Source organism: Callionymus lyra, chromosome 10, assembly GCF_982586985.1.
Source record: "Callionymus lyra chromosome 10, fCalLyr1.hap1.1, whole genome shotgun sequence".
NCBI classification, from domain to species: Eukaryota; Metazoa; Chordata; class Actinopteri; order Syngnathiformes; family Callionymidae; genus Callionymus; species Callionymus lyra.
Genome location: NC_141827.1, coordinates 16,248,890 through 16,276,707, shown reverse-complemented (window position 1 = coordinate 16,276,707; position 27,818 = coordinate 16,248,890). Strand labels below are relative to the sequence as shown.

The 27,818-nt window shown below is 38.2% G+C and overlaps 3 protein-coding genes across 4 annotated transcripts; 2 read left to right on the top strand and 1 right to left on the bottom strand.

Annotated features, from left to right (window-relative positions):
• Window positions 1-272: 272 nt before the first annotated feature.
• On the top strand, window positions 273-7,546 carry LOC148070547 (neuronal vesicle trafficking-associated protein 1-like). Of its 2 annotated transcripts, none has more exons than XM_087800007.1 (5): window positions 273-410; window positions 505-642; window positions 1,521-1,631; window positions 4,694-4,804; window positions 5,836-7,546. In XM_087800007.1, exons 2-5 carry the CDS (start codon window positions 520-522, stop codon window positions 6,034-6,036), a joined length of 546 nt encoding a protein of 181 aa, XP_087656133.1. In that variant the 5' UTR covers window positions 273-410; window positions 505-519; the 3' UTR covers window positions 6,037-7,546. The 2 variants fall into 2 exon arrangements, with proteins under 2 accessions (XP_087656133.1, XP_087656132.1); XM_087800006.1 differs by having other exon boundaries at window positions 1,518-1,631.
• Window positions 7,547-8,554: 1,008 nt separating this feature from the next.
• stx18 (syntaxin 18) lies at window positions 8,555-22,590 on the bottom strand. The gene is made up of 11 exons (XM_087800004.1): window positions 22,399-22,590; window positions 13,168-13,235; window positions 10,644-10,759; window positions 10,496-10,573; window positions 10,368-10,434; window positions 10,142-10,278; window positions 9,448-9,539; window positions 9,278-9,336; window positions 9,143-9,212; window positions 8,992-9,072; window positions 8,555-8,923 (listed from the first exon to the last, which is right to left on the bottom strand). Exons 1-11 carry the CDS (start codon window positions 22,549-22,551, stop codon window positions 8,828-8,830), a joined length of 1,017 nt encoding a protein of 338 aa, XP_087656130.1. The 5' UTR covers window positions 22,552-22,590; the 3' UTR covers window positions 8,555-8,827.
• A 20-nt stretch (window positions 22,591-22,610) lies between these two features.
• On the top strand, window positions 22,611-25,693 carry LOC148070545 (uncharacterized). The gene is made up of 4 exons (XM_087800003.1): window positions 22,611-22,751; window positions 22,966-23,269; window positions 23,382-23,508; window positions 24,707-25,693. Exons 2-4 carry the CDS (start codon window positions 22,972-22,974, stop codon window positions 25,074-25,076), a joined length of 795 nt encoding a protein of 264 aa, XP_087656129.1. The 5' UTR covers window positions 22,611-22,751; window positions 22,966-22,971; the 3' UTR covers window positions 25,077-25,693.
• The last annotated feature ends 2,125 nt before the right edge of the window (window positions 25,694-27,818 follow it).

The window sequence follows — 27,818 nt, the reverse complement described above, 5'->3', positions numbered from 1 at the left end:
AAAATAAATTGAATTTCCCCCTGTTTCAGTCTAAACCTCTTCAATGCTCTTCTGTATTAATTCATGTGGTCGTTAAAACATTAATTTATTTTGTTATCATGTCAAAGGTTGTTTGTTTCCCTATCATGTGTAGCCTGGTATCCCATAATGAAAACAAGAACCACCTGGTTGATGATCTGAACGGTTACAAAAATAAAAACATTTTCCCCTGCTGCTCGGCGTCTGTGGATGACGTCAGAGTCACGTGGGTCGGATGTAAATGAGGCCGTTACATCAGCGCAGCAACATCAGCACCATATTGTTCATCCTCTGCGTCAGAAGCAAACACCGGGAGAACCCGCCAGAACACCAGCACCAACAAAACACACCATCTGACGCTCACACACACACACACACACACACCTCGACCGGTGGGTAGATTTGCACCTCATATCATCTTTTTTTTTTCTCCAGGTTTGTGTCGCAGCTCGTGCCTCAACAGAGCATCTTTCTTTGTGTCCTCAGCTCTTCTGCGTCAAGATGGTCAAACTGGGGAACAATTTCAGCGAGAAGAACAACGGGAAGATGTGCGAGGATGGCTTTGACACCATTCCTCTCATCACTCCTCTGGACGCCAGCCAGCTGCAGCTGCCCAAGGATAAGGTGAAGCTTCTTTTATCATCCGCGTTTGATAGTTTTTTTTGGGAAAAAATAAAGAAATAATGCATTGTTTACAGTCGTCCAAGATGGCACTAGTTTTTCTTCGATTACACCGTCGTCGGTATACCTGATGAGACGGGAGTGATGCGGCTGCGCATTGATATGTGATTTCGTGTATTTACTCTTTCATCCATGAATGATAGAACGTTTTAAACAATATTATCTAGATTAAGATCGTTGTATTCTATATGTTCAGTGCCACAACAACACAATCCAATTAATATGTGTGGCGATTCAACCATTTTCTTTTAATCTTATGTCTTAAGTATTCTGTTCAAATTAAACATATTTTTATTTCTAATGAAATAAATCATTACCGATAAAGCGAAATCTACAAGTTTCTGTCCAACAAGAAACACATACATTTGAACGGGGATGATTTAAAATAGCAAAAAAACAGATGAATTCTCGTATTTGAAGAGAGCAGCATTTTTACGCTTTTGTGTGTCCGCAACCCTGGCTAGCTAGGAACATGTGGGGGGATATAGTTAAAGAATAAGCGAGGAAACAACATAATGAAACCCTGTATCTGTCTGAGGTGTTCTACAGTGTTCACCAACAACACATTAATGCACATTTATTATTAGTATTGTTATTATTATTGTATTCAAAATTAAACATAACTTGACATGTGTCACCTTTATTAGCCTTAAACACTTAATAACCTGATTGTTTCAAACGAGGGAAAATCTTAAATATTTGATTAGAAAGTGTCATTAGTTTTATACAACTTACATTTTTAGTTTTCATTAATACAAAGTAATAATGAAGTGAAATCTATTTGAGGTGTTTGTGTACTACTGTGTGTTTGTTTCGAGCAGGTGGTGGTGAAGACAAAGGCTGAGTACGAGGAGAACAAGAAAGGAAAACGCTCTCCAAAGATGGCAGAATTCTCCATAAGCATCATCGAAGGTGTTTCAGAGCGAGTCAAGGTAAGATTTGACCTCCGACACCCTCGACACCCACCGACCACCCTTATGTCATCCGGCTCGACTGACACACATCATTCTTGGCGATCCGCTCAACAACCCCCCCCCCCCCTACACATTAATTCACCGGTTGCCATGGCGGCGGCCTCCCATCCACAGCATCTCTCCCACCGTATGCAGCACCTCCACTGCTGTGCTGACAGATTACAACATACAGAACACTTGGAACAGGAACATATTTCTGTTGAAGATTCTCTCTGCAGCGAGTGTCAGAGGTTTGGAATGTGTGGAGATCAGAGCCGTAAGATCAGTTAGCGTTTTAAACAAAGACAGTGTATGGATTCAAAACAAGATTTTGTCCTCATTTTAAAACTCAGTCAGTGTGCATGGAGAAGATGAAAAAAATCCAAATCTTTTTCAGTCAGGCGTGAATTCCTGAGCTCGCTCAGTTAAATCACTCGAAACATTTTTATATTTATTTACATATTTTTGAGGGAAAAACCCTACAGTCATATATAGAAATGAGTAATGAATAATGAATAAAATAAATACAAAATAAAAATGGTAAGTGTCTATATGATTTGACCTTTATTTAAAGAAGAAAACATTTTATATTTCAAATATTTTCTCACAACAACAACACAATTTAATTACATAAGATAAAGCAACATCCTGACATAAAGCTTTTTAGCTGTATTTCCTTTTTATATAGATTTTATTTAGAAATATGATATGAAAACAATTCATTAAAAACAAATAGTAGCCCCAAACAAGGAAAAATACAATAAACTTTACGGTGCTATACTTACTATACTATACTATACTATACTATACTATACTATACTATACTATATTACAGTATAGTATAGTGTAGAGTGTAGTGCATGGCAGTGCAGTATAGTATAGTATAGTATAGTATAGTATAGTATAGTATAGTATAGTATAGTATAGTGCATGGCATGGCAGTGCAGTATAGTATAGTATATTGCAGTGCACTATACTATACTATACTATACTATACTATACTATACTATACTATACTATATTACAGTATAGTATAGTGTAGAGTGTAGTGCATGGCAGTATAGTATAGTATAGTATAGTATAGTATAGTATAGTATAGTATAGTGCATGGCATGGCAGTGCAGTATAGTATAGTATAGTATAGTATAGTATAGTGCAGTGCGCTATAATATAGTATAATATAATTCTTTGTCTGCATACTTGGTCGAGCACGAGAGTGCAAAACATTCAACATTTATGAAGCGAATCATAAATCCCATAATGCACCACTGGATCTAGTACCAGCCAACTATACAGAAATACATTTTTTAACATTAAAGATTAACTAACGTGTTGATTTAAGTGTCGCTTAAATTGATCTTGGACTCTATTGTACTCACCAGTGTGTGTCTGTTTGTACAAAACTCTCTTTTCATTGAAATATTTACAACAGAAAATGTGCTTAGGCCCCGCCCACTAAAAAATGCTTTGTTTTTCTGGTGATTAAATCATGTTTACCATAACCACGCCCACTCCGCTGTGATTGGTCAAACATCGAGATTACGCTCATTACGCGTTATCAATCTCAAAAAGTCTCCATCTTCAAGGGACTCGTTGTACAAACAAAGCGGGCGGGAATAATGGACTCCGCTCTCGTAACCTCTCGTTCGCTGAGATTTCAGACGGGGGAGAACTTTATAAAGTAATCACTTCAAAACATGGTTGTGGTGATGGACTTACTGCGTCTTGGAGAGAAATACTTCAAAGTTTGAAACATGTGAGTGAGTCAGGAGAGTTTGAGTTTCACATTAGTTGCCTTTTAAATATAAACTTCTATATTTAGATTATTTATGAATTTGAACATTTCATATAGTAAAAGAAGCAAAAGCAGACCGGACTGATGGAGTTTAACAGAATGTTTGCTTCAAGGGCCTTAAAGCACCTCTAGTCGTCTTCAAAGTTTTCATTCTTCAGTCTCACACTTCAACATGGGAACACCGACGGCACAACAAATCGATACATAATGACCCGGTGAGTCATTGAAAACCCACTAGAATACAGAACCACTTAATGAGCCCGGTTCTTCTCACCCCTTCCCACATGGCAGAAAACACCAGCAGCCGTTACATAACCCACCCCCCCCTCCACCCGAAGTGAGACCAGAGATGGATGCACAGATGGTCTGTCTTGCTCTGCTACAGGATTTCCACAAGCAGTTCTTAGTGGATTTGTTGAAGGACCCACACATATTCTGGTTTATGGGTCTCTATAGTTCTGACACCACAATCGCTCCTAGGCATCAAGAGTGACCTTTTCAGGAAGTGCCTGTGCGACATCCTGTCTAGTCCAAAACCACCTCAGGTATCCAAGAATCCAAGAGGGTTTAATCTTTTTCTAATTTTTGAACTCCGATTTCCTCCCAAAAGGCCTCTGTGCCTCACTCTGTGTCTCCGATGGACTACAGATGAGTCAGTGTCACGTCCTTCAGGCGGTGTATCTTAATGATACTGATCTATGGAGGCCTGAGTTATGAGCAGGAGGATATATGTACGTCTGGAAGATGGAGCGTCATCATGCTGCAGGGTTGTAACAAACTCTCAATAACACGTTCATTACTGTGGAAACATAAAATGGCAACTAGGGATGTGTATTACACTGATATATTGTCATACTTTGGCGTCGCTGAATATACAGACTACATTCTAACTGCATTTCGTTTGTTTTGAAACTAAAATATGTCCAAACTCGACCTCGAAAGCTTTTGGTGTCGACTGTATCCTCTCGTCCCCAGTCTCGTGGGAGTGGTTTGGCTGAAGGTTTGATTGTAACACAACATTTAAGAACCGCTTAATATTTTTAAGTTAATAGTACATTTAAAAAAGTGTAATAATGTCTTTATTGAAAATCTAAAACTAAAAATAACTATGATATAAAAACAATTCAAAATAGAGTAGATAAATAAAATTCTATTGAAAAAAATCTTTTAGTTCAACGATATGTTCTTACACCCCCTACTGGCCACAAAGCAACATGAGCAACATTGTGTCGTTTGCTCCGTCCAGGTGACCCTGCTGGTGATCTGCGCTCTGGCCTTCCTGGTGTGTGTGGTGTTCCTCATCGTCTACAAGATCTACCAGTACGAGCAGCCTTGTCCCGACAGCTTCGTTTACACGGTAACTATTAAAGGCCTGATCTGTGTTTTTTCTTTAAAGATATTGACTCTGGCTCCCTCTAGAGTCGGAATAGGTTAACTGCAATACCGTGAATTTGTTTTGCTGTGAGAATTTTTCTATGCTTATTTATTAGCAAGACAAAACATCTCTTGTGTTATTTTCTTGTTCTATCTTCCTGGTTCAAAGTAAGTAAGTATTACTTCATATGAAAGTACTTCCTTTGACCCACTGCCGTAAAGTATTTTGGTGGTCATGTGACACTCACAGACTCGGGTCGTCAAGAATAGAAACCAGATCTGGTTTAAAGTCACGCATTTTACTTGAATACAAGTAAGAAAGTAAAACAACACAGAGCCATTACATGTTTCTAAAAAAACATTGCTGTTAGTTCGCTGTTATATCATCTTTGCAGTTACATACACAATTAATTAGCTTACTCTAAAGGTTTTTTAACAAAAAATAAACTTAAATAAGTTATTTTCCTTAAGGTCGGGGGTGGATTTTCCATAATATACAAAGAGAGTTTTATGTGAAGACCTGGCATGAAGTACCAACACATTCCTTTCTCACTCAATAAGAGAGATTATATTATTATATGTGTTAAATTATAAGTAAATTTGAACAGCTAAGGACTTTTCCATCAGTAGTAAAGATCATCGTTATCGTCATAGATAGAGTTCTACTACATGAGTCATGATTGTTTAAAATGTAAGAAATAATTATAGAAAAAAATAAAAAAACATCCACTAATAATAATAATAATAATATTAATAATAATCTCTATACTAATGTCCAAATGTTACTTTTGTAAATGTTCCTTTATATTCTTAAGTTCTGTTCCTGTCCATCTAATTTTGGCCCTTTCTTAATGACATTTACATTTATCAAACCAAATAAATACAAAAGTGTGAGCTTCATTTTGACGCTGACTTTAATGGGAATTAGCGAAATAAATCAAATTGTTACCATGACAACAAAAGAAGTCAAAAATGAATGGTTTTGAACGAGTGATCTTCTCGTCTGTGGAGCAGCAGGGTCGCTGCATGCCGGCCGGGATGTACGGGAGCTTCCCTCCTCAGGGGCCGACCGGCCGCGGGCGCCTCTTCACCCTCATCAACCACTACAACATCGCCAAGCAGACCATCACCCGGTCCGTCTCCCCCTGGATGACCATCATGTCCGAGGAGAAGGTGACCCAGCAGGAGACGGAGACGGCGCAGAAACTGGCCTGAGGAACCCGGCGGCTTGCAGCAAAATAAATAAAAACATGGTCGTGCCATTCAAGCAAAGCCGCCGTTTCTGTGGCCTCACGTCACCCTCTGGCCCACCTGAGCCGCCGCCTCGCTGCTCTGGTCTGGTCGGCTGGTGCACGGAGAGACCGAGGCCCACAGTCAGCTGATTCATGGTTTGTTTGAACAGCATATGTTGTTATTTATTTTGACGCCACAGAGAAGCCAAGTGTATACTGACACACACACACACACACACACACACACATGTTTGTAGATACACGTTCAAAACTCACGTTATAGCTCAGATTGTGAAACAACTGAAACGTCTCTTTGTGCGACGCACAGACTGAAGGCAACTCTGTTTTTGACTCAAATATTCTGTTCATGTCCTTGAGAAGCTAAAAAAAAAAAAAGACTGACGCAACATCCCAGAATGACTTAAACCCAAAGCATTCGTTGGTTCATCCACGTGAACTTCAGAATGTGAGCGACTCATTATCGCAATATCAACCTTCATTTTTTTTCAATTGACAAAAAGAAGCATAAAAAAGAAATAGTGTAGGAAAAAAAGAAAAAGATTGAGACTATAGATTATGGCTTTCATTAGAAGTAGTGGGAATATATGGACATGCATTGACAAGAATTTAAAAAACTAAAACATATTCTAGGTATAAAATGTTAAGCTTAAATGTTGAAATAGCAAATAACAAATGTACAAATACTTAGACCGAGACAGTTATTACTGATGCAAACTATGAACTTGTAAGTTTATATACTTATATACTAAGTACAAATATTAAGGCGAGTTAAAATACATCAGTACCATGTCAAAACAAGAACAGAATGTTCAGGATACCAACTACAACATATAGAAAAGTACTTCAATAATATGTTTAAAAATAGTTTAAAGTATGGATTTTTGGGGTAAATGAGCCATAAAATGTAAAGTCTTGGATACAAAGTACAGGATTTGAGGTCATTCTTGCAGAAAAAGAGGAAATATCTGATCTGCTTAAAAAAAAGGTGTTTAAGCTAAAAAACAGGCTTCATCTGGAGGCATCTTTGAACCAGCAACCATTTCCACTCAACCCGATCCCAGCGCATTTTAGTATTAACATGTGGATTCGTTTTTAACCAGCATTACTGATTGTCAGCAGTTTCATTCGAGGTCTTTGTGAACACCAAGTGCTTTTCTGGCTCCACTCAGCTGTTCCCCTCTCAGCAGAATCTTTATGCTACAGTGTTGAATGTCAATCGCATCGCTAGTGAAGACGCAGAAATGTAGGAAAACTAAAAAAAACTTTTAAAAAAACTAAAAAAAAAGCCTTCGTGTTGATGTCTGTGGAGGCTCGTCGGTGATAAGGTTTAGTGGAACGATCTGAAAGTAGATTTGCTTGTCTGTTGCTTTTTAATTTATTTCTCTGAATGTCACGATGATGTAACTTTTTATTGAAACCCATTTGCTACAATGTTGAACTGAAATAAAAGTGCCCACATTTTCTCACCAGTAGCTCGCGCCGGTGTCAGTTTATCCTGTGAAGGGACAACACTGGCCCCTAGTGGTTCACGTGCTCACTCAACACCTGTTTGCTATGAAAAAAAACTATAGACAACTAGATTTGGGTAGCTGAGATTTTACCAATAATTAAGGAGGTAGAGTTGTTTATTTATTATTCAATTACAAGAAAGTTGCAAAAAAAAAGAGAAAAGGTTGTTCCCCTTTACCCACACATTTGTTTTCGGGCCACCGGGTCAACTTGACCCAGCGTTATCACAAGGGTTAAGACTGATGTTATTAAAAAAAATTAAAACTGCCTTTTCTTTGTTTTTTTATTTTTTAGCAACTTCCCCAAAATTTTCAGTCAAAATAAAAATTTCTAAATTAAGCTGAAAGCTTTTTTTCTCTTTACTGGAAATATTTTTCGAAAGAAGCCAGTTTTCTTTTATTGAATCATAAAGAAAATAAAGCTCATTTTTTTAAAGCATTAAACAAATTAAAAATAGGTATGTTAAACAAAATATTTGATAGAAAAAAAGAATATAAACGTAAAACGTCCTGCAGTTTATGATGAAATATGATGAATTGACCGTAAATTTAAAAACATTAAATAATACAGCACGGCTTAGAACACCTTCAGGATGGACAGTTACACATAATAATGACTATCACACGAATTAGAGTGAAAATAATCAAAATAAAGCAACACCGTTGGCATATGTAAACAAAAATAATGAGAAAGATGCCGTGTCTGTGGGCTTTTGTTTCTACCGCCACCTAGTGTAGAATAAACTTAACTGTCTTTTTTTTGCTTCCTATTAAATCGATTGGAATCCAATTGAATCTTTCATTGAAACAAAAGAATCAAAACTACATTCATCACCAAACATTTTACAGCAGTAACACATATTTCATTGGACGGAGCCCGATAACAAGGCTGGGTTCTGATTGGACAGAAGGATTGTCAGCATTTGCAAACACTGCACGGACTTATTGAATAAAATGAGTAGAATGAAGATGTTGTCCAAGAGTCAGTGAACTTTATTTTGATACATTTAACAGCTAAAGCGGTGCAGGACACACGAGGATGTTGAAGAGCATGATTTGTGATTTTAAAAATCTAACTATAGCTTAAACATGTAGCAGTTCATTCACGTAATGTTTTCCTCAATCTGGAATCTCCGTCGAGATCCATGTGAACGACGATTGTTCTCCGGTCCAGAGTGTAAAAGTGCATCTCGAGGAGGGGGGGCAACATGTGCCACACTAGGGTGAAGTCCTTGCTAGCTCATGTTAGCTGTCGTACCAGTCCAGGAAGAGCAGGGAGAAGGAGCACATGACCAGGAAGAAGAGGATCCACACTCTGAAGCCGGCGTTGTTCTTGATGGCCTGTGAGAGAGACGTCACCACGAGTCAGCTACACAAGTCGACACGACCCATCACCGGATGTCAATCACCTCTCGTATGTCCTCGTTTCCTTCTTTGACGTTCTCTGTGGCGCCGACGACCAGCTGATGAATGTTGTCTATGTCGGTCTCCTGGTGGAGGAGGAGGAGAGAGAGAGGAGCTGAAGGTGTTTCCTGTGACCTGACAAACATCCTCTCTTACTTGTTGCAGGACTTTCTCCGAAAATATTTCCTGGAGTCTTGCGATATCCACGACTTTGCCTTCGATTTGCCTGGAAGGGTTTTGAGATGTAGAGTCAGTTGTTGTGTCGTAAATCTCGTGGTGCTCGGCTCTCACCTGACTTCGTCCACCAGGCTGTTCATCTCGCTGACCAGCCGCTGGTTCTCCTGCTCGAACTGAAGACGAACGATCAAATGTTCAGACGTTAAGCTGTCTGTTAACCCCTGGCTGTCAATCAAAGACCGCCAACGTTGCTACGGTGTGAATGAAAAGTGAGAGGTTTTCACCATCTGGATCTCCTCGGGGGACAGTTCATCTTCCACTCGGGGCTCCTCCCACAGGTTGACGCTGTTGTCTTGGACTTCGGACACACTCTTCTCTGGAGGAGGAGGAGGAAGAACACATCACAATATTTTATCTCATTTACATTTGAAGCACCAACGCTTCTCACGACTCACTAATAAAGTCACTGAAGGTTTGTTAAACAACTTGTTCAGAGAATTCTAGAAACAAAAATGGTTAATAGATGGATAAACTTTATTGATCCCTCTGGAGATTTGGGAAATTGGTTTTCCAGTTCACAGCAGACACAGATAATAGATTCATAAAAACAAGAACAAAGTGACAACATGTTCTTGTAGGTAATTAACTAGTATAAACAAATGTTTAGTTTATGAAGCTTAATTTGCTTAATAACATGTTGATTCATCAATGGATATAGATGTAAAAATCGATCAATCAATAATAAGGCGGAGCATGTACTCGTGGAACTCTCACACTGAGGTTCATAAACAGGCTAATAATAGACGCCGTTGTTGATACAGGGTTCAGTTTGAAGTCTTTCGATGAAACCGTCTCCGGGTGATGATGTCACACGAGTCAAATTTAACGAGAAACAACAGAACAAATGATTCATTTCCTCCACACTCTTCACATGAGTGTGTTGCTCATGGCAACGGAACAAAAAATCCATATTCTCACCTGAAACCTCCTCCTTGCTGGTCTTCTCCCCGCCGCGTTCCTCCTCCTGCTGCTTTTCCTCCTGCCGTTTCTCCTCCTGCCTCTTCTCCTCCTGCCGCTTCTCCACCCGACTGTAATGATCCGGTCCCAGTCGAGACCTGAAACCAAAACCGTGTGACGAGGACAGATCATTTAAACGTAAAAACATAATTTAGACTGATTTTTAAACAGAAAAAAAACAACGTACAATCTCTTCTTGTCCACCATCCTCTTCACTCTGATGGCTCTCTGCTCCGAGTACAGTTTACACACTCCTGAGGACGACATGCTCGTCATTCCCGACAACATCGACTCTGCTGCCTTCACCAGACTGACCTCTCAGGTACATTTCTATCAGCTCCATCACTGCCGCTCGGTGCTCCTTCACCTGTGCAGACGACACCTGCTTCTCCGCTGCAGGAGACAACGTGTGAAAAACAACTTTCTTTTTTTAGCGAATATTCACTTCTAACAAGGTTCCTACAAAAATTGCGCAGCTGCTTGATGGCTTCAGAGCAGGTCCTCATGAAGATCTGAGCATCCTGGTCGATCTGGTCTCGCTCGCTGTCCGTCATGCGAGTGAAATCCGAGGAGATGAGGCTGCAACGCAAAAAGTCAAACACAAATGCATGAGCCACGTAAGATCTCAAAGCAGATTCTCTTCAACAGTTCCACGTTATACGTTCTTGTAAAGGGTGATGCAGTAGTCGCTGCATAATTCTCGTTTGATATTCAAGTTACTAAAAATTATTCATCAATAACGGTTTCAATTGCAGACGGTTTAGTGCCGCCAGCATAAAATACCTCCCTCTAGTGGACGAAAAAGACACAACAACAACAACTTTGATTAAAACTAACGCACTTGCTAAATTATATACGACTTGAAATGTAATGTAACTTTTAAATCTAATCCATATTAGCAACTTGGATAATTCAAATATTTTTGAATAAATGCTTAGCACAGAAAACAATGATACCCCATGTTAATAGTAGACTGTAAGTAAGTAAGTAAGTAAGTAAAGGTTATTTGTAAAGCGCCTTTCTAGACCAGGGTCACAAAACACTTTAACAATAAAAACAATACACAGTTAAAATATATACTTTAAAAGATCAAGAGACATAAGACAAACACAGGAGTCCCAGAAAATCAGGGAAAACCTGCACAAATAAAAATTTCTTAAGATGTTTCTTGAAGGAGTCAGTAGATCATCAAACACAGAGAGAGAGGAAGATCGTTCCAAAGCTTAGGAGCAACAGCCTGGAAGGATTTCTCTCCTTTGGTCCGGGACCATGTTCAGGGACCATCAGTAGATTCTGATCCACAGACCTAAGAGCCCGAGCTGGAGTGTAAGGCTGGATCAGATCACTGATGTAAGGAGGAGTCTGACCATGAATAGCTCTGAAAGTAAGAACCAGAATTTGAAGTTGATCCTGAAAGAAACTGGCAGCCAGTGAAGAGTTTTAAGGATCGGAGAAATGTGAGTTCTTCTACTAGAGCAGGTCAGAATACTCGCTGCAGAGTTTTGTATTAACTGCAGGCGAGACATCTCCTTTTTGTTTTGACACCAAAATAAACTTTTACAATAGTCTAAACGAGACACAAACCTGATTATTGGATCAATATCACAGTCATTAAATCATAGTTCATCTGCTTTAAGATGCTTAAATTCAATGTGATGTTGGGCAATACCTACAGGTTAAATCTTTTTTTCTTTCATAACCAACAATTGTCCACTAGCATCACGCCCCTCACTGCAAGTCCCCTGTAGTATCGACAAAACAAACACAAGTACACAACCCTACAGATGTGTCTTGAAGTGAAGGCCTGGAACACTCCCTGGGCGTGATCTGCTTCGCTCGGTAGCAGCTCAATTATTCCAGACAATTAGACTGGAACTGGCCGCTGCAGACCACCCGACTGGCTCTTGACCTTGAGCCCGCACATACTTTTCAAATCTTTCTAAATCCCGTCTGACTTTTGACCTTTCACCTGTGGAACCAGGTGCTTCTAGAGACGCTTGCAGTTTACATAAACATAAACAACTATGGTAGTTAAGCTAAAACAACTTTGATCAGACTTCTGATATAAAATATTCTTTACTTAACTGACATGAAGTTTACTTAAAGGAAAGTTTATTTTCCATTTAAAATAAGTTATTGATGGTTTTGTTTTGTATATACATGCGGGATGATGCTTAAAACAACAAATTCCAATGAAAATAGCAAATTGAAAATTAACCACATAGTTCAGCTTGACATGAGACGACCAAGAGCAGGACAAGCTCTGACAGAACAAAGACATGAAACGACCACAAAAATGATGATGGAGTTTCGGGAATTACCCTGAATGACATGAGGATTCTTATTACTTTATTAAACTTCAATCCCGACAAGAAAACCGATCACATGGGCAGCCACTTTCAAGACGCCAGGAGCACGAAGATAATATCTTCAAAATAAAGTTGTTTTTTTATTTAAAAATACATTCCATGCATGTTCAAATAAAACTAAAAAAATCAAAACTGTCAAAATCAAATTTTAATTAAACTCGACTCTAAATGCTTATTACATTTAATCGGTTAAATTATGTACTTATTATTATTCTGTATTGTCCAATGCATACAATACATTCTCCTCAGTTTTAACAGCCACAGTCAGAACTCAAGTTAATAAGTAAGTAAGCTTTATTTGTACAGCGCCTTCCACAGACAGCCCTCTAGAAAGTGTCCGTTCCTCCTAATAGAACTCAAATGTCCACCACTGGCAGGATCGCGTTAACATATAACACAGTAGTTGGAAAACAGAGAGAACATTGGCGGATCCTGGAAGTCACTGTACCTTTTTTTTAATTAAGTTTTTAAATGTTGGGCGTGTACCTCACGATCAAGTATCGTTCTGTTGATTCTTGCGATGTTATAACCGCGTAATGTATCATATGGCATCGTCAAGTCACTCCGGGAACTCCAGGTCAGCGGTGGTGAATGTGTGGGATTATTCGGGACGCTTACCTTCCAGCGCTCACGTAATCTTTCCTGTGCTGGAGCAGAAAGTCTTTAAGCTTGGTGATGTTACCGATCTGTGAAGATAGAGTGACACAGTGAATTAGTCCGCTTGTCAAAGTGTCGGCTCAAACGAGTGTGTCGGAAACATAAACGCAGGGGTTTTTTTAATATGTGGAAGTGCTGTAGCGGCAAATGATTTTCTCCCGCCAGCACCAACGAGAGCGCCAGAGTCAACCGTTTATTGACTATTTATCGAACGCAACAGGCGACAGACGTCCGTGAAAACTCACAATATTTACCTCAGCCGTGTTTCAAATCAAACCTATAATTTCCTCGTCAATAAATTAACAACAACCATCGCTAATACGACCCGCGACTATTTATTTCAGGAGAAATGACAAGAGTAAACAAACACAAACATAATATCTCTGCCGGTCAGAAAACCCAGTTCAATCCAATATTTGCTTCTGTAATTTGATCAAATATTTAAAAAAAGACTAAATTGCTTCCCAGTGCTGGCAGGAGACAAGAGTGTGCGAGCGAGCACACAGCTCACTCTGTGGCGTCCAGCAGGAGACAGGACGCGGATTGTGAATGACACAACCGGTTAGACTGTGACAGCGACCGGTGAGCGTGGGAGATTATTTTGATAGCATAACGACGCCTTCTTCGGCCTTCAGCCCTTTTTCGCTCTAACAACCTCAATTATCTAATTGCCTTGGCAGTGAGAGGTAATCCGGCACCAGCTGTCTAATAATGTCTCCAAACATCCATTCCCAGAATCGACCGCAGCCGAAGCTGCGTCTTATTTGAGCCGACATTTGAAAATGCGGCGAGAAGGTGTCAAGATTAACCGAGTCGGGCAATTTGTTGGACACACAGATCTCCTTCTCCTCTTCAAAAAAGCCACTTGTGTGACGTATGACGCTGCTGTGGGGCACAACGTGGCCTCGGCGGAGAATGACCTCTGTAATAATACAATTATCGGAGGTCAAGAGTTAATTGTTGTTCAGAGCTCGAAGGGCTGGGGGAGGACGAGGACTGAGAGGTGAGGCCAACTCTTCTTTGAACAGAGAATTTGCGTGCATGGTGAGGCCAACTTTTTCTTTGAACACAGAATTTGTGTGCATGACAAAACTAAAAAGGTCAAGACAAGCCGGATTTTTCTTTAAAACCATCAAGAGAAATGATCTAAAACTATTTGTAAATGCCAGGTTTTACTTGAGGGGATTTAAAAAGCTGAACATATTTTACCAAAAGTCTTCAATGCAAATAAAGATGACATAGTTGAGAGTAGACTAGTAACATTTTCACTATGTTGTTGTTATTGGGTGCGAGACTCCTGTGTTGTTCTCGGTGTTATCTTGATCTTTTAAGTATATATATTTTAATGAGTTTTGTTTTGATTGTTTAAGCGCTTTGAGACGCTCAGAAAAAGCGCTCTACAAATATAATTTACTTACTTACTTTATTTTTTATTTATCATTTAATGTCCTTTATCGACTTTTATATTTAAGAAAGAAAAAACGAAAAGGAAAAAACCTTAGTAAAAAAGTAAAACCTCCAAAAAATACTGAACAATCACACAAAATATAATAAAGTCACATTTTATACGATCTTTTAAAATTATATATATATATTTTTTAATGTCAAATAAAAACAAAGGAGTATCTGAAGTCAATACAGTTTAGATAACGCTATACTAGACGAGATAAAACCAGCCCCTCGCTTTGTTGTTTGGATAAACAAAAAGTAAAAATGAACGTCGCATCGTCCACGTGCGTGACACAGCAGTATCCGTGTCTGCCAGCAGAGGGTGCTAGATCCACACACAAAAAAACCCGGAAAGGCCTCTTAAAAGTTGTGCGTGTTAGAACTAGTATTATCTGATGCTGTGTGAGCATTCAGAAGTTCTCATAGCAAGATCAAGTACCTACCATTATTGGGGGACGCCATGAACTTCGCACTGAGCAGATTACTGCACTGGGTTTGATGCATTTAAGCACTATTCCAGGCAAGGTATGCGGTGGTGTGTGTCAGGAGTGCTGCTCTGGGTGAGACCAGTCTCCGGTGTGTATACATTGGAGCTCAGATTCCCAGCACAACCTCAAGGGTTTGCAGGGGGTCATGGGGATCAATTGCTCTTGTAACATAAGACCCTAAATAGCAGGTAATTCCTCAACAATGAGGAGGGGGGATGCACGCCGCACTCATGTGTCCGTGTGCACATGTGAGCGCGGAGTGTGTGTTCATGCCACTGCATAGGTGTGTGTGTCTGTGTGGGAGACACGGGGCTTGCAGTCGAGGCAGAAGGAGACAGTCTGCCGGGCTGCATCTAATCTCAACATCATCAAAGACCCCCACTTTACCTCCTCACTTTCTCCTTCCCACTGCTTCCCTCCAGCCCTGACTGAGCCCAAACAAACCATCAGGGGGGATTATTATAAGGAAGAAAAGAGAAAACGGCTAAGCTGGCAGATTTCTTGAGAGCCTGGATGGCTCTTTTGTTTTGTTAAATCCAGGTAACTGACAGATTTTCGATGATGACTGCCTCGCTTTGCTCTGGAGTCTGTGTGTCCTGACCCGGGGCGATCCGTTATGACGCCATGTAGAGCGGTGTTGGCCTGACACAGAGAGGATGCTTCGGCGAAGCAGACTTTGCCACATGTTGATTTTATTACCGTGTTTACGTCTGTCTCCCTAATGGCCTCGGCGTTGTCTCTTTAAGTCTTCTCGTAGTCGGGGTCCTCCAATCAGACGTATAAACAATCAAAATCACCATCAAAGTTCGGGAGATTCTTAACCAATGTGGTCTTTTAGTCTTTCTCGATAGAAGCCGAAGTTGTCAGAGTTGTTCCATCAAAAGTCGTAGACAATGATCTTTTGTTTTTAGAGATTGGGGTATTGTTTTCATAGGCCTGGTATACAAGATCAAAGGTCAAAATAAATCACATTACAGGCATTATAATATGGAAAATATGAGTAAAAAAAAAATTATATAACTGCTTTTAAGCTATGCATCAAACCATTTATGTAATAAACTGTGATAATAAAAGACAACCTATTAGAAAACAAGAAATAAAAAAGGCAAAAAAGGATTCACTTTCAAAAATTCTTTCAACCCATTAGCTAAAGTTAATTGTAATGTAATTGTAATGCACATTTTAGACCATGGAGTCTCCGACAGTTGACAAGACTCATTTGTATAGAATTTTAAGATGCTTTTTTAGGTCATCGAGTCTCGTCTTAACCTGTCAAGACCACAATTATAGTCTTAAAATGGTATGGGAGTGATGAGTCTGCATTGAAGTGCTTGAATGTATGATAATTTAGCTTGTTTACACACCAGCAATAACAATTAACACAAAGTACTTTCTCCGCATGTCTAAATCAATTTTTACGGCTTACAATGTCCCAATACTGGACTAAAATAGGACTTTTATTTACAAAAAGGAATGCATTGATTGTCATTTTTGTGGCCGGTTGGCATTTTATTCAACAGAGTCTCAACAACTATTTATTTATTTCCCCTAGCAACTTAAACACACACACTTCAATTCGTATTATTATTATTGGCCACTCAAATTAATAAACAACAATAAAACTGAATGACTGTATACAAAGACCCACATAAAAAAACTTTTAAATTGCACATGTGTTCATTTAATCATTTATGTGATTATCGTTCATTCATAGTTAACTATCAATTATTGTTTATAAATATTAATAGCATCTCATAAAAAATGTAAATTGTTGTATCTTTGTCATTTTCATTTCAGATTAATCTGTGCAGGCCTAATTAAAAATTCTTTTTTTTTTTGTTTGTTTTTAATCGCAAAATAAGTCAGCAATTTATATTTGTAAAATAAACTTGAAATCTAAAATTCCTTATGGGATGATAGACGTGGATTTATTATATGATACACTGAATTATATTGGTGATTGGTTCTGTTTTTCTATTTCTTATTTTGCGTGTTATCTTATTTCATTCTTTTATTCTCTACTGACATCATGAAAAAATGACCATCTTGTTTTTACTGCCAATGCGAGTCTCGGAATCTGACATAATAATTGTTTTTGAAAATATAAATTTCGTTTTGTAGACATTATATATTATACTCTTTATGTGTAGTGAACTTTTATTGGTTGACTGGAAGTCAACTTTTGTAACGCAATCTTTTCAAAGTCTAGGTCAAGGACCCAAAATTCTAATTCCACATATTTTCTTCTTACCCTCGTCTTGAATAAGGGTTGGAATTATTTTCAGAGTAATCCGTCTCTTTTGGAAGTTACATACAAAAATGTAAGTTAATTTGTCGGTTGCGAACCATGCTTACTTCTCTTTGTCCAAAAAGACAATTAAAAACATCCAAATACCTCCACACTACTCAACTGTAATGTCCATCCTGCCTTGACGAGAATTTTCTTTTAAAGAAAAAATGTAAACGTCTTTATTTTAATCTTGTTTGTAGCGGAAGGTAAAAGGCTAACATGCTACACAGAGGGTCTGTAAATATCGCGAGTGCTCCTTGTGTAGACGGTTTAAAGTGTGTCTTTTTTGACTAAAAAGTGAGCACGGTTTACCACTGTCAAATATCAGATATACATACATTTCTGACTGAAAAATGAAACTAATTACCCTAAAAATAATCACAACCTTGAGCCGACATGAAGGTAAGTAGAACATATTTTCGTTGAATGTATAACTGTTAAGGGAAGTTGTTGTCTGGTCACACTGGGTTTCGAAATATCTCCCATTTATTCTCTGGAATTTCAAAATGCATAGTTTCAGATTAGTCATATTTCCAAACAGGAAAAATGGGCTGTGTTCAGGGTGTTGAGCAAACATCTGCTGAGGTTTAACGGGGGGAGACTTTCTCTGTTTCGAAGTGTCAGGGTCAAGTATGCACTCATCATCTGTGTTTGAAGTATTTCAGTAATTGTAAATCACAATAACTAATATTTGTCAAAAGCCAAACAAGCCTGTGAGGAACGTGTCCAGCTGCTGCGCTTCTTCTTCCAAGAACCGCGTCTGGTCTACAGAGACGGAGAAGCTTTTGTTTTAAATCTGGTGACCATCTCGTGATTAAGAGACCAGCATCTGCAATCCGTGTTTCACCAATGTTTCCTCCCTCTCATGGTCATGATTCATGCGAAAGCATTTTTTAAGCATGCACTCAAAAAGAAAATCAAGATTAGACACAGGTCCGACCACAGATGTCCCGAAATGAAATAACTTGGCCTTGACGGAAAGCCTTACGAGTCAGCCAAGTGGGAAAGAAACCATTAAGAGGCATAATTATCAAAGAATCCCCCAAAATCCAAGCTTTTTGATTTATTTCACAGATTTTCATTTCCTTTTTACACACAGATTTATTTGTTTAGTGAGCCAGAACCATCAGTGATTAGCGAAGATATTCATTGGATCCCATTGTGATTAACTGTCGACTTGAGACCCTCTGTCTCAAGTTTGGATGCTTTTCAAGAAGCAATTCTTCATAATTAGACTTTTTATTGTATCATTTAGTTGAATTGATTAGGATATTTCTTTTTCTCTGTACCGTTTCCTTACGTGGTAGTTTATGACTGCCATTTTTTAGAGATTATGTGTGACGTATGTGAGGTAAACAAAACAGGATATACTGTATATTCAGGTAATTCTAACTTCTCCAACTCACCAAAAAACATTAAAACGAGAAAGAATACACAAAAATTAACAAACTATAATGTCTAATGTCTAGCAATGGAAAAAGAAGTCTTGAAAGTACAAGTTAAAGATAAATGACTCATAATTAATGCATCATCTCATGCTTGGGTGAATACAAATATGGGAGTGACATTTAATTTACCAGTTATTAAACTGCATGTGGAACGCGATATTACGAAACCTTCCAGCGGAATTTTTGAAGCCCCCTCAAGCATTTTTGGAAGGGAACTGAAAACTATCATCTAATAAAATTCCAAAAGTAAATGTTTTGTGAAAACACGAGTGTTCCATTTCACCGTGAATTCTGATAGTGGGTAAGAGACGCTCGCGCTCGTAATAACACACTCTTAAGGTGCTGGACGTCTGCCACACGTTGGGGAATTTCAAAAGAAATCACCAGGAGAAGGAGCCAATGGTGGATTCAAAATCCTAAAAGGCACAGCAGGGAGAGCCAGGCACTATTTTCTACACATAATTTAACAATTTCAGGGTGACCTCCTTCATTTAAACCAGAGAAGGGGTGGCCTGCTGTGGAGAGAGATGAAGTGAGCAGTGAAATGAAGATCATAGTGGCCCAAACCGACCCCGCAGAGGGGAAAAGAATCCCCTCCCCGTTAACACAGGCCTTCTTATTAGTCCATCAGTATCCTTTGTATTGCCTTGAAAAAGCAGCTTTTTTTTTGTCTCTGGCACCATTTGAGGGGAAATCAAACCTCAAGGTCTGACTGTTTATTTGTCAACTTTGATCTTTCTTTTCTATTTTTAAGAAGCGTCAGTGGGAACTTGGAGAGCTCGGCATGTCAGTGCGCCCACATCTGGTGCACATTACGTGCCGGCCGTCAACATAGTTACTGGGGACCTAATTTAATATTTTTCTCGTTTTGATCTTCCACCTTTAATCACTGACTCTTGGGAGGATCGACTTTCACCAAGAAATTGTTCGAAAGCCGAAAGAAAATGTTATTGCTGTATGTTTATGGAATCGTACATGTGAAGATAACGAGAAAAAATGTCAAAAGGATGCCCATGTTGGATTTCACTCTGAGCAAAAAGGGATAGTGGAGTTGGGGGGGATGATGTGGGCGAAAACCACAAGGTAACTGTAAGCAGTCAGGACATTCCACGCTCCCAATTTCAATTTCTGAGATGGTTTACCATGATATATGCAGGGAGATGGAGACAGCAATAGGGGGGTGGGGTAAGAGCAGAAGGGCAAACACCACAGGACAGGTTTGGGTTTCATTTGAATCAGCACCAGTGCTTTTATTAAACCACTCGTTCTAATACCGGTGAAAAAAAAGGAATAACAAAAAGCCGGTTGTTGAGGGTGGGTACGACTGGGCTCATGTTTTCCTCGGTACGATAGTTGACATCAGGTACAACTTAGAGTTCGGACTCCCGGGGGAAATGTAAAGTGGTTCTTCGCGGTGCCTTTGAAGAGGTTTGTTTTCACGAGAGTCATGTCAAGCCAAGGACCCGTGGCGTTATAAGTCATGGCACAGAGCAAAGCGGTTTTTTGTTCCCGTCTCGTCGTGCCAACCATTGACGATAGGTCTACATTATTGGCAGAATAGAATCTGACTTAAACTTCCTTCACTGAATACCTGAAAGACATTCTCACAGGCTCTAAGAGCTTCATATGTCGGGTCTGTCGAAATAACTTAACATCAATAATATAAAGATCAGTTTACACTGAATAATGCTGAACCCCTGCAAACCAGTCAGGACCCTCGGATCATTAGATGAGACACTGCTGGTAGCAAGTCAAGATCTCCAACAATTGGTGACATAGCCTCTGTAAAAATAAGATATTTCGAAACTGTCTGTCAGAAGTATTGAAACTCTACTAAAATACTAAAATGTTGTACCCGTATACAATACTACAATCGGCTCATACCTGAATCTTGTTTTCATAGTTGCATAGTTTGATTCCTTCTTGTAAGTAAAAACATTTTGAATTTTGGGGACATTTTTTATCCTTGTGGTATCAAAATGGTATAGAATATTTTAATGTGTATCGGTATCGTGTTTAAAAATGTAGTATAGTAACAACCCTGGTGTGAAGAGATCAATGTGCAACATGTACCCAAGAATAAAAGTACATGCAAGTGTGAGTGTATTTAAATATATACAGAATGTATATGTGTATATGGCTTTATATGTAAATGTTCAGTCTGTAGATAACTTTGCAATCATTGTTTCAAAGGTGCTATATAAATAAAGTTTGAACATAACTAATAATTATTCAAATGGTAACTTTGAAGAATTCTCACTAATGTGGGCTTTTATTTAAAGATGTTCAACTTATTATGATTTGTATTGGCACTTATATACATTTTTTACTAGTTTGTAGTTTAAGTCTATATTGATTAGATTTTTGGACTGAATCTTTTAACACAATTATCATCTGCACAGTGCTGCTAGAAACGAACCATGCCTATTGGTATAAATATGGTATACATTGGGCTGCATTATAAATACCTTTTACAGAAAATTCCGATGTATATCCAGGAAACTTGTTTTTTGGTTAATGTTGTTTTTGGTCCAAAACCCAGTGATATTTTCCCCATTTTCACATAAAAAAATTATTTAAATCGTAAAACCACTTAATTTGAATAAACTGCACATTTCATTGTCATGCCATATTGACCAGTCCAAGTTTTAAATGCAATTTATTTTTATGCATCTGTGCTTCTTTACAAGAAGGTTTGGAAAGTTTTTGTCATACAATACGACTACAATACTGGTGTGATACAATATTTATATTCACTCCTATACTGTATTGATATATATTGTGATTCCTCAAAATGTGTGATTTGATGGTGTTGGTTACAAAAAAATGAATTTCCTTAATATCTGAATTTTTAGTAATATATTAGTCATAGTTACAAAAAAACAACGGACATTATTTACATGTAGGGATGTGGATGTCTACAATCTGGCGATACGTGTGTGACAAGATTACAGCGATATATAGTGTCTTTTAAAGAATTGAATTTTACAAAAAAGCGTCATATTATAGTAAATTCTTAATGTGATTACATGCTTCACATCAGCCATATTAGATGCACATGAGTTGAAGTCAGATGTAGACACAATTATTAACAAAGATTTTTGTGGAGGAAGACAAAGCTGCTCCAAATGACTTCAAACTGCAGAACTCATGGCTATTATTGACGTCACCACTGTCTTGCTTTGTTTCATAGCCAAAGTGGGTTTAAACATCAGTTTTCAATAAAGCTAGAAGCTGGTGTGTCCCTCCTGTCTTATGTGAAAAATAGGTATATTATGTTGATATCAAAGTAAATATAATAAAAAGATATACATGTGAATATATTTATTTCAGACTGGCCTCCTTTTCAGGGTGTCCCCCGCCTCTTGCCCATTGCGATGAGATAAGAGAAGATGCTATGCATTAACAATAAGTATAAATCGATATATAAATGTGTGATTTAATCTGAATTGCACCTTCAGCCGGCTTGTGTCAGAGCTAGCTTACTTAGCATAGTTAGCTTTGCAGAAACACTCACCACTTCTTTTGCCTTCGGAGAGAAGCCGTTCCTGGGTCTGGTCCGCTTGAAAATCTCATCCTTCGTAGAATCGAATCCGATTCCTATCGCTTTGTTTCTCGTTTTAACGGTTTTCACGCTGGCCCTGAAAAGTAAAGTTATGTCCACAGCCATGTCCGCGGCGGCGCCTCAACACACGCATGTAAACAAGCTGACACGTCACCGGGTATCACGTCATCATCGCGCGCCAGAGTCCATTGTCCCCGAGACGGAGGAGAAGGCCTTACCTTTCAGATTAACATTTCAATCTTATTTTAAAACGATACCTTGCTTTTTAACTGCCTCCCCTTTTCACACTGTTGGCGTCTTATCAGGTACAATACTGCTTTTGACCTTGTTACAGTTATAGTTGAAATTTAGAGTGTAAAACATGAAATAACAATAACAACCTTAACCTGTTGGCTCTATAATGTTATTCTCCTAAGTTTATGGATGTATGGGTGTGTTTCTGAGATGGTGATAAGAAAATTAACTCTACAGACTGTTGTTTTAATTCTGAAATGTGCTCTTTTCCTTACACATTACCAGAGTAAAATGCCATTGGAATTACCGGAGGGGATGTCAGGCAGAAAGCGGAGACCAAACTGGACGGACCAGGAAAGCCTTTTTCTTATCCAGCTAATGCAAGAGAGAAGAGAAATCATTAGAGGAAAGTGCCACCCAGGTGTGACCGTGATAGATAAAAGACAAGCCTGGGAAGAGATTGCACAAGCTATTAACACGACCTTCCCACAGTACCAGCGTACAGTCTCTGACTGTAGCAAGAAGTGGGAAAATTTGCTGGCAAAGACAAGGGAGGAGATCAAGCGGCAAAAAAGACACGTAGGGGAAGGTGAGAGTGCACTTGAGATCAATAAATAAATATAAACTTGGGGGTGGGGGGCATAAGCCACTTTTCAGATGTAGAGTAACATTTTCACATGTAGTTATTTTTTCCTTTACAGATGACGGAGTTTCCCTTGAACAGTTGAGTACTGTTACCCAAGCAGTCATTTCGGTGATGAACTACGCTCATCAACGACAAAGGGAAATGTCTCCCATCTCATCACTTGTGGAAGCAGAGCAGAACAGGTAACAAAATGACCTGCAAAGATTTCACAGTTCATTATCACAACCACAAACTATTCATTCTACATTGTGTTTAGGGCCTGAAACGTCTTGTTTCTGCATCATAACATCAGTCCATACCAATACCTGTGGTATGATATACAATATTTGAACTGGTGGCTAAAAATGCGTTAACATGCGTTATTCCATCTTCAGGATTAATTTGAATTATTTAAATTTAAAGGAAATAAACCCATGGGCAGCAAACAATGACTCCTTGTGGCCCTCTTTCCTTCAAAGTGGAAAACACTATTTTTGTCGCAGCTGGTGCACTAGTGGGCAGGAGAGGAAGTAGAGCACAGACCACCTGGAAAGTTTGGCTGAAGACGGCGTCGGAAAACTTACGACACTTGGAAAATAAACAGTCCAGGTTTTATACAAAAGTTGTTCTTTTATTAACAGCAATGATTATTGCCTAAAAACAACAATTATTTAATTCCTGTAAGTCATTTAGTCAATTTCGCAGTTTTTTTGGACTTTAAAGTGGTATATGCTTAACATGTGAAACAATATTTGAATATAAAAATATAAAGCGGTCTTGTATTTATCTTCAAGTTTTACTCTACCAGGTTTGCCGGTCCCAATGTAATATTTTATTATATTGTACATCGTATACCCTGCATGTATAGACAATGAAAGAATAAATAAGTAAGGTAGAGTGATTATTAGCGATATACAGTATATAAATATACTTTATATATGTATTCTTTTCATGCACGTCAAATCGTTTTATCAATATATTTCACAATGAGAAAACCCTAATTTATTTAATAAATAATATCGATTCAATATTTAGCATGACATGAACTGTTTACCGATAAATGGAACATATTTTTTTAGTCAAAGTCTTAAACGTGATCGTACAAAAATGGATTTGCAAGGTAGTTCTGTGTCCTGACTGTAGAACAAGTTTTATCATCTATACAGAAGTCAACCTTGTAGGTTTATGTACAAAGACAAGTACAACTAAAACTTCAACAGATCTGTTACAGCAGTTATAAAGAGGAAACCTTTAGATGTGGAACTATGTTCTGGCCACGTAAACACATTTTAAAACATCTCCAAATGTGAAGCACCCACACATACATGAATGAACCTAATCACTGCTCTGTTTTGTCAACATATTGTCGACGAGTTTAACATTTCTTTCCTTCATTTTCAGCTGCGATAACAATGGTCCACAAGCTGAAAGATTCACCAATAAACACCACCAGGGAGAGATTTCACCGTCTGCATATTCTGATGACCCATCTGTTTCACTGATAGAACACAAGGTCGCTCCCTTTCTCCACATCCCAAAGTTACTTCCTATGCATTTCAGCAACCATCATGGCTTGGATTATACTGCCTCTGGAGATCCAGCGGATACTCCCTCTTCCAGCTACACTCCCTCCGCTGCCTTACAAGAGAGGGTGGACTTGGAAATGTCTGTGTTGCGAAGACAAGATGCTGTACTTAAGCTACAAGAGGAATATTATACCCTCAAAATCAAGCTCATGAAGAAGAAAATGGAAGATTCCATAAATGGTTGAAGAAGGGGATGTCTCAGTGATGAGATACCTAGAATGTGACCAATAGTTCAAACACTGTAATATGTATATTTCAATGCTGATATATCTAACGTACGTCATTTTTATAATTTAAATGAGCTATGTAGTTGTTATGCAAAAATCTTCCTTCTTTCTAATAATTAGAATGTCATTTGAGTTCTGTCAGTCATAGTTTTGTTTTCTAATAAGATCACAATATATTTTCAGGTTATCATTTAAATACTTATCTATGTGGATATGTATCTTGTTTAGCATATACTTCTTTTTTTAGCTCTTGGAATCAGTTGCAACACTCAATCTGATAATCAGAAAAGCATCAGTTGACTCATAAATTAATCGTGTAATGCAGTCATTTTCTGTTTTTCTCACTGTTATTTACTGTTATGTTATTTTTAAAAGGGCGTAAACAAGAAAAGATTTATTTTGTGATATATTTAATTTTTATCGACCTTGACTGTGCTTAAAATAGATCAATTTTTAGGAAAAATAAATGGTTTTGTTCTCATTTATCAAGATGTGTAGATGAGTAAAATATATTGTTGTGTGTTGTGTTGAAGACCACAATGCCACTTTATGTTAAATTAAATGATCTTGAATCTATCGGTTCTTCTGAGTTTGTGGATGACGGAAAATGTTTGGTTGTGAAATTCCCACTCTTTCATAATATATTTTATGTGATTTGACTCTTTAAAAATTCTTTAGAATTAATATCAACTGTTTTAATGAGGGCATTGTTTAGTGCTATGTTAGTTTTACAGTTCAGGTACGATCTAGGATTTCGGACTGTGTAAGGAAACCAGACTACCAAGAAAACACCTGCACTGTGCACAATTTTAAGTTTATTTCATTGTATTTGATTTATAATTATACAATTATACAACTTAACTGCTCTCGGTCGATCCAAAATGTTGATGAATGTGAACCAGAATATTTAAGAAAGTAAAAGTCAAACCCTGGTCTCGAAAAGAGCTATATAAATAAATATTACTTACTTACTTACTTTGTCTTTCCAAAGAGAAGATATTCGAGCACAAAATGTGCACAAAATTATTATGCAACTATTTGTGTGTCGATTTATTAGGAAACTAAATTTTAAAAAAGAACATTTCCCATCTCACTAGTTTAATTTGCATCTGTTAAAAGTGAGAATATTTGTCAAGAAAAAAAATCAGCTACCCATGTAGGCCAGTTCTTTTCAATAACAATCTGTTTACCATCAACTTTTTGTGCAGCAGCAACCACAGCCTTCCCAACACTGTTGAGAGAGAATTACTCACTGTAATGGTCTTATTTAAGCTGAGCCCACAGTTTCTCAATATGGCTTAGGTCAAGTTAGGTGAGGGTCATTTCATTGTTTTTTCATCATTAAGGCCTTTGCTTTGATGCACATGATGGGGTATTGTCCTGCATAAAAAAAATCATGGTCTTCATGAAAGATACAGACTTTTTCCTGCGCCACACCTTTAAAAAAAAGTGTCTTCTAATAACTGGCAGCATATTTAGAGGTTGAATTTGCTAAGCTCTGTGTCTGTCACTGATCCAGCCACGGGTCCATCCAGCCGGTCCATTAAGAGTCACTCTCATCTCATCAGTCCATAAAAACCTTTGAATATTTTCCGATATTTCTTGGTCCAGGCTTGACATTTTAACTTGCGTGTTTTGTTCAGTGTTGGTCTGGTTTCAGCCTTCCTTAACTAGGGCCAAGTCTCTAAGCACTAAACACCTTGTACTTCTGGGCACTCTGGGTAGGTTGCAGTTATGGAGTTTGGTAGAACTGGAGGATAATGGGTTCATTTGATTCTTCTATAATCTTTGGCCGTTAATCTGTGTCTTTTGTTCCTAATACAGCCCCGTTTCTTATTCCCAACAAAACCTTGGACGGTTCTATGGTCACACCGAATTATCTTAGCAATTATAAAAGTGTTGCACCCATCTGAAAGACTTTTAAATATTTTAACATTTTCAGAGTCCATTAAATTTCTTTTTTTGGACCATTTTGCCCAATGAAGATAATTAATAATTAATAATAACTAATAATTATGCACACCTTGATAAAGAGTGTGGATCTCCTTAGGCCACACCATCACTTATTACACAAATAAACATCACATGGTAAGATAAAACCCCCTAGGAACTCAGTTTTAAACAGCTCGAAGCTGGAAAATATGTATTTAAATTATGATATGGCCAATACATGACATTTCATGTTTAGAGAATCCATATATTTGAGAATTTATACCATAACATTCCACTGCAGGTTCTATCGCGAGTTTCCTTCTGTGATGTTTTACTAACAGAATAAAGTCATCATGTGTCAACATTTTTGACTTTGCCTCTTAAATGTTTCATCATCACTGGATCTCCCAACATTTGTGTTGTTTGGCATTCATGTGTCCAGAAATGTCACTTCTGTCCAGGTGTTTCTCATCCCCTCAAAGGAGCCCAGCAAAAAATAATCAACCGTCAATTATTACCGAGGTACTGTCACATGTGCTCCGCGTCAAAACCTTATGTTGGTTTTCCATTAACTTTGAGTTACATCACAAGTTGCTGAACATTTCCGTACCACTCTGGCTAAGGTATACTGGTCCATCCAAGTTTTCCCTCGACATTGATTTACCCCAAAAACCTTCCTATTCTTCTCAGTGTGTAAGTGAGTCGTTCCCTGGACAGATGTTTCTCCTCTCATCCAAGAGGCTTCTTCAGAACTTAACCTACTTGCTA

What these genes read in the sequence shown, in the direction of transcription:
- LOC148070547 (XM_087800006.1), top strand. Translation starts at nt 520, where the DNA reads ATGGTCAAACTGGGGAACAATTTCAGCGAGAAGAACAACGGGAAGATG. An exon ending in GTGTTTCAGAGCGAGTCAAG is followed by an intron (nt 1,632 to 4,693) that starts GTAAGATTTGAC and finishes TGCTCCGTCCAG; the next exon opens with GTGACCCTGCTGGTGATCTG. An exon ending in CCGACAGCTTCGTTTACACG is followed by an intron (nt 4,805 to 5,835) that starts GTAACTATTAAA and finishes TCTGTGGAGCAG; the next exon opens with CAGGGTCGCTGCATGCCGGC.
- stx18 (XM_087800004.1), bottom strand. Translation starts at nt 22,551, where the DNA reads ATGGCTGTGGACATAACTTTACTTTTCAGGGCCAGCGTGAAAACCGTT. An exon ending in CAAGCAGCTGCGCAATTTTT is followed by an intron (nt 10,574 to 10,643) that starts GTAGGAACCTTG and finishes TGTCTCCTGCAG; the next exon opens with CGGAGAAGCAGGTGTCGTCT. An exon ending in GATAGAAATGTACCTGAGAG is followed by an intron (nt 10,435 to 10,495) that starts GTCAGTCTGGTG and finishes TGTCGTCCTCAG; the next exon opens with GAGTGTGTAAACTGTACTCG.
- LOC148070545 (XM_087800003.1), top strand. Translation starts at nt 22,972, where the DNA reads ATGCCATTGGAATTACCGGAGGGGATGTCAGGCAGAAAGCGGAGACCA. An exon ending in AAAAAGACACGTAGGGGAAG is followed by an intron (nt 23,270 to 23,381) that starts GTGAGAGTGCAC and finishes TTTCCTTTACAG; the next exon opens with ATGACGGAGTTTCCCTTGAA. An exon ending in GTGGAAGCAGAGCAGAACAG is followed by an intron (nt 23,509 to 24,706) that starts GTAACAAAATGA and finishes CTTCATTTTCAG; the next exon opens with CTGCGATAACAATGGTCCAC.